Consider the following 10646-nt stretch of genomic DNA (forward strand, 5'->3'; position numbering starts at 1 on the left):
ACCCAGCACATTTTTAGTAGACCCATAATAAATTCATAAAAGAACCAAACTTCATGAATGTTTTTTGTGACCAACAAGTATGTGCTCTAATCACTCTATCACAAAAAAATAAGAGTTGTAGAAATAATTGGAAACTCAAGACAGCCATGACAATATGTTCTTTACAAGTGTATGTAAACTTTTCACCACGACTGTATGTACATGTGATTGCTTTGTTTTCAATTTCTTAATACATTTCTAAAAGAAAAAAAAAGAAAAAACGTTCTCACATTGTCATTATGGGGTATATTGTTGAGAAAAACATGAATTTATTCCATTTTGGAATAAGGCTGTAACATAACAAAATGTAGAAAAAGCGAAGTGCTGTGAATATCTTCGAGATGCAATGCATTTGATTATTCCTTCCAATTCCGCGCAAAAATGTTGTGAATCGGGATGAAGATGCTACCAAAACACATATGGCAATACGAAGTTGCCTCCAGTCTTCTGTAGGTTATGTCAGCAGGCTGTTGCAAGTTCCACAATATGCTAAACAAGCATAAATTCCCTATTGTGTCTATTTTTGGGGGAATTTTACATGTACCGGTAGACATAATTTTAGGTCCAGAACTATTAATAAATTACAATGTTGTCAACATTAGAGGGGCCCTTTAATTGTAACGCTTTAAGAAAATTACAGCCTGATTAGACTATCGACTTTTTAAATCACAGTTACTAGTTATATTATACATAAAGAGTGCCCTGGTAGCGCAGGCCCCAATACCCAGCCTTAAGAAATGTTCAATGCTGGTCCCGAGCCTGGACAAATGGCATTGTTAAAGGTCATCCGGTGTAATGAAATAAAGAAAAAACAGTTTAAAAAATCCATCATGCGATTCATTTGCTGTTGCGACAGGAAAAGGCAAAAGATAATGCATGAAAAAGAGCAATGTGTGATGACCTTACCAATTAGGCTGCCTATTAAAAACATATACAGTATGACAGACACAAAAAGAATTGGCGCTACCTGTTTGTTCTCGCTCATAAACACATTATAACGCACCTTTCCGCCAGAGGTGGGTCTGCCAGAGAATAAAAAGACGAAGCAGTGTTGTCAACTTAGTAACATAGTATCAGTAATCACAGTCCTCTAGTTGTACTCCTTCTAAAAAGTAACTCGTTAGCGCAGTGAAGAAACTGATATGAAAGAACGTATCGCTCTTCTCAACAAGCAGCAAGAGTGGCTGTGAGCCCCTCCCCCTGTCTTAACACATTGAATTTCTTTCTCAAATAGAAATTTTAAAAATAATTGTAATTTATAGTTGTAAACATATTTATTTTGCTTTTTTTTTTTTTGACTCACTTTTTTGCCACGGACAATTTTTGCAAATTTGACGACAACATCAACGTTCTCCCCTTTCATTTCATTCTCGAAGGTGATGAAGTTGTCCACAAACCCTAAATTATATAATTTTTCACCAAAAATGTTGTATATTTTGTGAGTCAATGCTCAAGAATATCATGTAAGAATTCACATCACATCATACATGTTTGTGCCGTGAGCAAAATACATTCAATAGGTACTAAAAAGTTCCTATTCATATTTCATAAAACAGTGCTAAATGATATTGGGTCAGATAAAGGAATTATTATTCAACTTACCATTTTTATCTGCTCGGCGGAATATCTAAAAGAGAGAGCAGGAGAGAGAGAGAGAGAACAATATTATATTATATGTATTAATGAATGGATTTTTGGAGCACAACATATACCAACTGACAACCTACAGTAGATAAATCATTTAGCATTAGATGGAGGCACATTATAGTTTTTTTGACATCACATTTATTCATCTTGTCTAAAGACATTCCAAATGCATTTTTTCTACTTGAACGTCAGAAATTTCACACATCCTGAATGCAGCATTTGTACATTTGGATAGTGCAACACATTAACACAATTGTTTTTTTAATCCATTTAATTACATGCTGCCGCTAGGCGACATCATACGCAAATACGGTGTTAGCTTTCATTGTTATGCTGATGACAGCCAACTCTACATGGGGGGGCAGGTCCGGTGGCCATGGATGAAGTGCTGGCTGTCCAGGGTCGGGACCCGGGGTGGACCGCTCGCCTGTGCATCGGCTGGGAACATCTCTGCGCTGCTGACCCGTCTCCGCTCGGGATGGTGTCCTGCTGGCCCCACTATGGACTGGACTCTTACTATTATGTTGGATCCACTATGGACTGGACTCTTACTATTATGTTGGAGCCACTATGGACTGGACTCTCACAATATTATGTCAGACCCACTCGACATCCATTGCTTTCGGTCTCCCCTAGAGGGGGGGGGGGGGTTACCCACATATGCGGTCCTCTCCAAGGTTTCTCATAGTCATTCACATCGACGTCCCACTGGGATGAGTTTTTCCTTGCCCTTATGTGGGCTTTGTACCGAGGATGTCGTTGTGGCTTGTGCAGCCCTTTGAGACACTTGTGATTTAGGGCTATATAAATAAACATTGATTGATAAACATTGAATCCTTTTCTGTCTTTGATGTTGTTGGAGGAATGTTTGTACTGTAGGTAAAAAAGATACATTTAAACTGAAATAAAAAATGTTTTGATGGAATTCCAAATAAAAATAAATAAACAACAGAATCTGGTGAAGCACAAAGGTAATTAGGATTTACTCGGGTAATTATTTTGAATGAATTATTTATTTAAAATGTTCACTTGCATATATTTTGACATTTTTACAATGTCACCTTTCCATTTTTATTTTATTTTTTCAGTTGTGTTAGCGCCGCCCTAGTGGCTCCCTGGAGCTTTTTCAAAAATGGAAAAAGATGTGAGGAAAATATATTTGTTTTTTTAATAATGTTTCTGTAGGAGGACAAACATGATACAAACCTTCCTAATTGTTAGAAAGCCCACTGTTTATTATGCTTGTGTTTATGCTTCACTGATTACAGTATTTGGCCAGTGTCGTTTAGTCCTAATTTTGGCGGTCCTTGAGCTCACCGTAGTTTGTTTACACGTACAACTTTCTCCGACGCTGCCACAGAAAGACGTGTTTTATGCCACTCCTTCTTAGTCTCATTTTGTCCACCAAACATTTTATGCTGTGTGTGAATGCACAAAAGGGAGCTTTGTTGATGTTATTGACTTGCGTGGAGTGCTAATAATCCATGCCAATCATCATGTCAGCTTGTGTTCATGTTGTCTTCAGGGAATGTGGGATTCAAAACAATTCCACAATTTTTATATATCGTTAATGGACTGAGCACAACTTTGCTCCAGTTTGTTTATTATTATAGCAAGATAATAAACCTTAGTTGTGGCAAACAATAGCATCATCACACAGTAGCCCCTTTCACACTGTCTTCGTTTGAGGGGGCATGGAGCTGATCATTTTCATCAAGTTGATCATTTTGTAGCTTCAGAAGGTATTCCTGAAAGGCTGTTGTCTTATTTTTAGCTCAATACGATATTCTGTATGTCAGTGTATGAAGAAAAAGGCTTACTTTGCCATCAGGACTGTCAGATTATTAGTAACACTCTTTCTTTCATTCTCTGTATGTCAACTATGTCAAGGTCTGACCTTTTGCCATCTATGTAGCTGTCACGTGCTTCTTGACAGCTTTGCTCATGAGCTGGAACAACATTGGCTATTGTTAAGGATTGTAACAGTAACATGTATTTACATTTGTTGGTAGAGTCTTCAAGGTGGTATAGCTACGTTTCCCCGCACAGTTCACATTTCGAGTGAGGAACAGGAAGAGGACATCCGGTGTTGCGATCCGCCTCCACAAGCCTATGCCTAAAAGCGGACGGAACCGCAGGACATTCAGCCTGGAAGCGGCGATCGTAGAGAACCCAGAGACGAGAGATTTGCTTCTGTCGTTAAAGTCTCCTGTTTGGGAGCACTTTGCCTTCGGGTGAAATACGTATCCGGACAAAGACAAGTGGCTAAGTGTTTTAAGGAGAGATGGAGAACAAATTGGAACTATATTTGCTAAACTTAAGGCATTAAGGAACATGTATTAGCTAATAATAAAGTAATAATTCACACTGTTCAAACTGTTGCACATCACCTATACCTCAGTGCTTTTTTAGATTTTAATGCACTTTTTTATAATGTGCATTACTACAGTATTTTGACCTATATTGTATTTGCTTTTAGCATCTTTATTGCACAAAATGTTTTAAAGTGGGCTCTATATTTGTATTTTAAATGTGTATTTGTTGTAAAATCATCACATTCAAAAACTAAACAGTTGTATGTTTTGCATTCTGTTCCATGACTGCACCCAAAATGAACTGAACCGTGACCATAATACAGAGTAGAATACTGAACCCTGTGATTATGGCGCACCGCCACAACACCAATACAGTTGCGGTGTTGTTTGATTAAGATAGAGTAAATTGGATTAAACTGCCTTGTTGTCTACAAAGTTTCTGCAGGATGATAATGCATATTTTTCTTTTCCCACACCGCAAGCCCGAAAAAGGTCAGAGCTGCTTCCCTAGAGAGAGCTGCATGCCCTCATGTCACGGCGACAGATGTTAAGTCAGTGAGCGCTCTCGTTTCTCCATCAAGTTTCACCTCATGTCTGCTAGGATACTTGACATTCTATTGTATCATTATGTTATACAAGAAATCAAAATTGGTTACTTGAGGCTGACGATTTAGATTTTTGTGAGGTTTTTTTGCATTTAAAAAAAAAATCCTTCCCAGAACGTTGAGGAAAATGATAACCATAGAAACAGAAATGTAACTTAATGCAACATAGACAGGGGTTATAAATGAAATACACATTTTTCCCAAACAAAAATAGTATGCAAATGTGGAAAAAAAAATCCCAATTTTCCGCCTTCCACCCTCAGTTTTGCGCGTTTATGTCGAGCAAGTGGTGTCCCAATTCTTCTTTAAGGTTAAGAGAAGGGCTAAGTGCAAGGGGTGGATAGTCTTTGAAACAAGATGTGGCTCTGACCACACTTGCAACCAATGTTTGTAGTAACGGTGTTAGTAACGCCATTACTTGGACTAGTAGCGCGTGATCTAATTAATTACTGTTAGGTCCGTTACAACGCCGTTAGCGATAGCTTGATGTAACGTGGCACTCTACTTTTGATGTGGTTTTATGTCAACAACAAGACACCGACTCCTAAGTGCAGCAAGTTCAATGCAGGAAATATCTTATAATTAGTGAAATCAGCAAGCAGCACCGCACTAAAATAAACTTGATATCAAATCGGAAGAGGCAACATTACGCTGTGACACGGCAGACCACAACATATGCACACACACACAATGGGAATAATGAACAACAAATCAATGGTTAAATTGACAAACTTGCCATCCAAACAATACCCCGTTTGTTGACAAGAAGATATGACAGCCATCGAAGCATGGTCAATCTCATTATTAGCCAGAGGTAACATAATCCAGGGAAAAGATTTAAAAAAGATGGCGTCAGAGCTGACAAACTGCCGCTGCTAACTGCTAAAGCTAACAAACAGCTCAGTTGAAACTCTTGATGACATCACACGTCAAGAGGCAACAGGCACCGCCTTTTAAAATCACAGCCTCCGCACACTGTACTCTCATATGAAACATCTCTCAAATGCCAGATATGTGAATGCTTTATTTATTTACGTAATTACTTTCCCTAGTAGTTAATTACATTAACAAAGAGTAATTATGTTAGTATTTCAATTATTTTTTCTGGTATAGTAACGAGTAACTATAATTGATTACTTTTTAAAAGTAATTTTCAGAACACTGCTTGCAACCAAGTGTTATGAAAAGAAGGCTGAGCAGAAATCAAACAAGTGTAAGTAATTGTAAGCATTACTTATTTTCTTAGTAATGCATACATGTCAATCTTCCCGTTTTTCCAGTTTTTTTTGTTCTGTCTTCCCGGACCCATTTTGTTTTTACGGATTTTGCCTTCCATGAACAAAAAAATTTGACAAAAACAACCACATAAAAACAACAGAAAATACGACATGTACAAATATGTTACCAAAAATTATAGCAACGAACTAGTTAATGAAGTAGTAACACAGAAATGACGATGAGCATTATTGCACTACAAATGGAGCAATAAAAATACAGATACAAATAACCCTATTGATAATGAGTAATAATAAAAATAATTACCTCTATTATCAACATTACAATTACAATACATACATGTAATGAATACTTGAATTACAAAAAAAAAAAGCCGATAAAGACGAAGGGACGAAAGAGGAGCGGACTATATTAACCTTATAGATTGTGCACTATGGACTGGATTCTCACACTATTAACTAGATCAGGGGTCGGCAACCCGCGGCTCTTTGATCACTCTGATGCGGCTCAGCTGCATACTTGCCGACCCCATTGATTGTTCCGGGAGGTTTCTGGATTTCAGTGCCTCTACCGGAGCAAACATTCTCCGATTTACACTCGGACAACAATATTGAGGGCGTGCCGTGATGGCGCCGCCCTTAACGTCCTCTACAACATGTCGTCGCGTTGGCTTTTACACCATGCTATCTGCGTGCCGGCCCGGTCACATGTAGTATGCGGCCTCTGCTTACACACGCAAGAGACTGCAAGGCGTACTTGGTTAACAGCCATACAGGTTACACTGAGGGTTGTGATATAAACAACTTTAACACTCTTACTAATATGCGCCACACTGTGAACCCACACCAAACAAGAATGACAAACACATTTCGGGAGAACATCCGCACCGTAACACAACATAAACACAAGAGAACAAATACCCAGAATCCCATGCATCCCTAAGTCTTCGGGGCTACATTATACACCCCGCTAGCACCCGCCCACCTCAACCGACGTGGGTTGTCAAGTGTGATGCTGTCAAGCGGCATTCATATAAAACTCGCGGGCCGCACTAACATAATATTTTCATATTAAGGTGTGGGCCGCATGTCTGAGACCCCTGGTTTATACATAGCACAAAGCAAAAAAAAACTTTGTATGCAGTGTTATTTCATTTTAAATTTCAAAAGAGTTTTTTGGCTCCCATTGTTTTCTTTATTTTATGAAACGGGTCAAAATGGCTCTTTGAGTGGTAAAGGTTGCCGACCCCTGAACTAGATCCACTCGACGTCCGTTGCACCAGTCGCCCATGGGGGGGGGGGGGGGTCCCCACATCTGCTGTCCCCTCCAAGGTTTCTCATTGTATTCCATTGGGTTGACTTTTTTCTTGCCCTGATGTGGGATGTCGTTGTGGCTTGTGCAGCCCTTTGAGACACTTGGGATTTAGGGCTGTATAAATAAACTTTGATTGATTGTTTGAAATAAAACTGTTAGCAAGTTTTGTGCAAACAAATGATATGCACTCAAGTAATACATTTAAAATGTTCCTGCATGACATTTTGACAACAAAATTGCTTTGCGTACGAATATTGGGGTCTTTACTTAAGTAAATTTGAATCATGCAAGTGCGTAATAACCTGTGATTAATCCAAATTGTGATTAATCGGATTAAAAAAAAAAACAATTTGGCAGCTCTAGTCTTTATTCTATTAATCAAGGCTATGATGGAATTCAATTAGAAGGAAAAACTGCAGCGCTATGAAAGAAAAATGAAAAAGTGGGTTGTTGGTTTATGCACTTACATCATGAAGGATGCTGAGCTCTCGTCCGCTGCTTTGCTGCTTCTGCTGGCGCTTGGCAGACTGCAGACACATGGTGATCACCTCCGTGCAAAACATGCTTCTCTTAAAAGGTGGTTCCCTTCAAAACAGTCTGCTCGTTTAGGACTGTCGGCGTGACGCACTGGAAGGTTAGTGCTGCTAAAGTGTGTGTGTGCAAGATGCCTATACTGTAGTCTTCATCAACTTTTATGTCGATCGCAGCAGGAGCGCCCCCTGCTGGAGCCACTGAAACAGCTCATTGTAGCTATTCACTCAAATAGCACCGCTAAAAAAACTCCACACTTTATAACCCTCAATAATAGATCTAGTAATATCTGCTAAGAACACTAGAAAAATATGTAAATAATGGTGTTTGCATGAGCTGTGAAGCCCACTCGATCATCTTTTGTGAAACATTGCCCCCTGCTGGACAGAGTCAGTAACAGCTTCATTGAGTCCTGACAGTTAATTCAGTTCAACTAACCAGACAAGGTAACCCTAAGTATTACATATTAAACGTGTCTACAATTTATATTCATTCGCTCGTTTACGTTGTGGACACAAGCAAAATACACGTCAGAACTGAAGGTTTTGTCAGCTGTTGGTTTGATGAGACGACTATCCTACTGTAAAATCAACATTTTTGTACGCTCATCACTATAAAACACCATTTAAAACGCATAACAGTCACCGCGTGACACTGACAGCTGTAATTCAACGTCATTGTAAATTCGGCTGGGTTAAAACCTAGAAAAAAAACTCACATCGAGAGATATGGCGCTTATAAAACAGTGTCGGCGTTGGCTAGTAGGTTTGCTAGCTACGTGCGTGTCGGTTCAATGCGGGCGTTAACTTCAGGAACAATCCAAGAAGGCCGGACTTTCCGGAATTTAACGTTTTGGTGCTTTTTTGTGTGAATCGAAACTGTTATAATTACTTTAATTTCTCTCTTAATGCATGAGTAATGTAGCAGTATGAGAGAATGAATGATGGCTTGATGAATATGTTTTTATTTTTTATCTGTATTTCAGCAATTTTATGAACTTGCAAATGGCCCATGACACGTAACGTTACATTGGTCACAGGTGAATAAACATGGCTGTTTGAAGCGAGGGCTTCACGGTGGAAGAGGGGTTAGTGCATCTGCCTCAATACGAAGGTCCTGAGTCGTCTTGGGTTCAATCCCGGGCTCGGGATCTTTCTGTGTGGAGTTTGCATGTCCTCCCCGTGACTGCGTGGGTTCCCTCCGGGTACTCCGGCTTCCTCCCACTTCCAAAGACATGCACCTGGGGATAAGTTGATTGGCAACACTAAATTGGCCCTAGTCTGTGGATGTGAGTGTGAATGTTGTCTGTCTATCTGTTGGCCCTGCGATGAGGTAGCGACTTGTCCAGGGTGTACACCGCCTTCCGCCCGATTGTAGCTGAGATAGGCTCCAGCGCCCCCCGCGACCCCAAAGGGAATAAGCGGTAGAAATGGATGAATGGATGGATGTTTGAAGCGAACCGTTCCTTTCAAATAGTCGTTCAAAAGACTGGCTTGTTATCAATTTTTTTTAAAGTAACTAGTTGTTGTTTTTATCAAAGAAACAGTCTGAGGTAGAAATTATGAGATTTGGATCATAATAAATTTAATTTAATTTGGCTTATGATTTAATTGTAACCATTCCATAAGGTGGTGCCATATTAAATATATCCTATATGTAATGACAATGAGATCAATATTTCGAAAAAAAAAGAAAAAAAAAAAAAAAAAGCAACATTTTTGTACGCATACTCGTCTCCACATGGCATTGACCGCCGTAATTCAATGTAATAGTAAAACTCACATTTAGAGATATGGCGATTATAAAACAGTGTTGACGTTTGCTAGCTTCGTGCGTGCAGGTTCAATGCGGGCGTTAACTTCAGGAACAATCCAAGAAGGTCGGACTTCCTGGAATCGAAAGTTTTTTTGTTTGTTTTTTGTGAATCGAAACTGTTTTAATTACTTTTATTTCTCTCTTAATGCATGAGTAATGTAGCAGTATGAGAGAATGAATGATGGCTGAATGAATATGTTTTTATTTTTTAACTATATTTCAGCAATTTTCTCAGCATGCAAATGTCCCATGATACTTAAACGTTACATTGGTCACAGAACAGTATCTTCATGAACCCTTCCTTTCAAATAGTCGTTCAAAAGACTTCCATCCATCCATTTTCTACCGCTTATTCCCTTTGGGGTCGCGGGGGGTGCTGGAGCCTATCTCAGCTACCATCGGGCGGAAGGCGGGGTACACCCTGGATAAGTCGCCACCTCATCGCAGGGCCAACACAGATAGACAGACAACATTCACACTCACATTCACACACTAGGGCCAATTTAGTGTTGCCAATCAACCTATCCCCAGGTGCATGTCTTTGGAGGTGGGAGGAAGCCGGAGTACCTGGAGGGAACCCACGCAGTCACGGGGAGGACATGCAAACTCCACACAGAAAGATCCCGAGCCCGGGATTGAACCCAAGACTACTCAGGACCTTCGTATTGTGAGGCAGATGCACTAACCCCTGTACCACCGTGCTGCCCTGTTCAAAAGACTTGTTGGTTATTTATTTTTTTTAAGTAACTAGTTTTTTTTATCAAAGAAACAGTCCGAGGTAGAAATTATGAGATTTGGGATCATAATAATTTAAAATTAATTTGGCTTATGTTTTAATTGTAACCATTCCATAAGGTGGTGCCATATTAAATATATCCTATATGTAATGACAATGAGATCAATATTTCGAAAAAAGGCAACATTTTTGCTGTAGGTTCAATGTGGGCGTTAACTTCAGGAACAATCCAAAAGGTCGACTTCCCGGAATCAGATTTTTTTTTTTTTTTTTTGTGAATCAAAACTGTTTTAATTACTTAAGTTTCTCTCTTAATGCATGAGTAATGTAGCAGTATGAGAGAATAAATTATGGCTTAATGAATATGTTTTTATTTGTTATCTATATTTCAGCAATTTTCTGAACTTG

At 39.2% G+C, this 10646-nt stretch overlaps 1 protein-coding gene across 1 annotated transcript in view; it reads right to left on the reverse strand.

The window, feature by feature from the left end:
• Positions 1-8489, reverse strand: part of necab3 (N-terminal EF-hand calcium binding protein 3) — a 74054-nt gene extending 65565 nt beyond the window's left edge. Inside the window, exons 1-2 of the mRNA XM_061939665.2 lie at positions 7624-8489; positions 1642-1666 (exon numbers count right to left, since the gene is read on the reverse strand). Coding sequence (XP_061795649.2) covers positions 1642-1666; positions 7624-7719 — 121 coding nt within the window. The 5' untranslated portion in view covers positions 7720-8489. The remainder of the gene's footprint in view (positions 1-1641; positions 1667-7623) is intronic.
• Positions 8490-10646: the final 2157 nt, after the last annotated feature.

The sequence above is a fragment of the Nerophis lumbriciformis genome, linkage group LG03, assembly GCF_033978685.3.
Source record: "Nerophis lumbriciformis linkage group LG03, RoL_Nlum_v2.1, whole genome shotgun sequence".
Lineage (NCBI taxonomy): Eukaryota > Metazoa > Chordata > Actinopteri > Syngnathiformes > Syngnathidae > Nerophis > Nerophis lumbriciformis.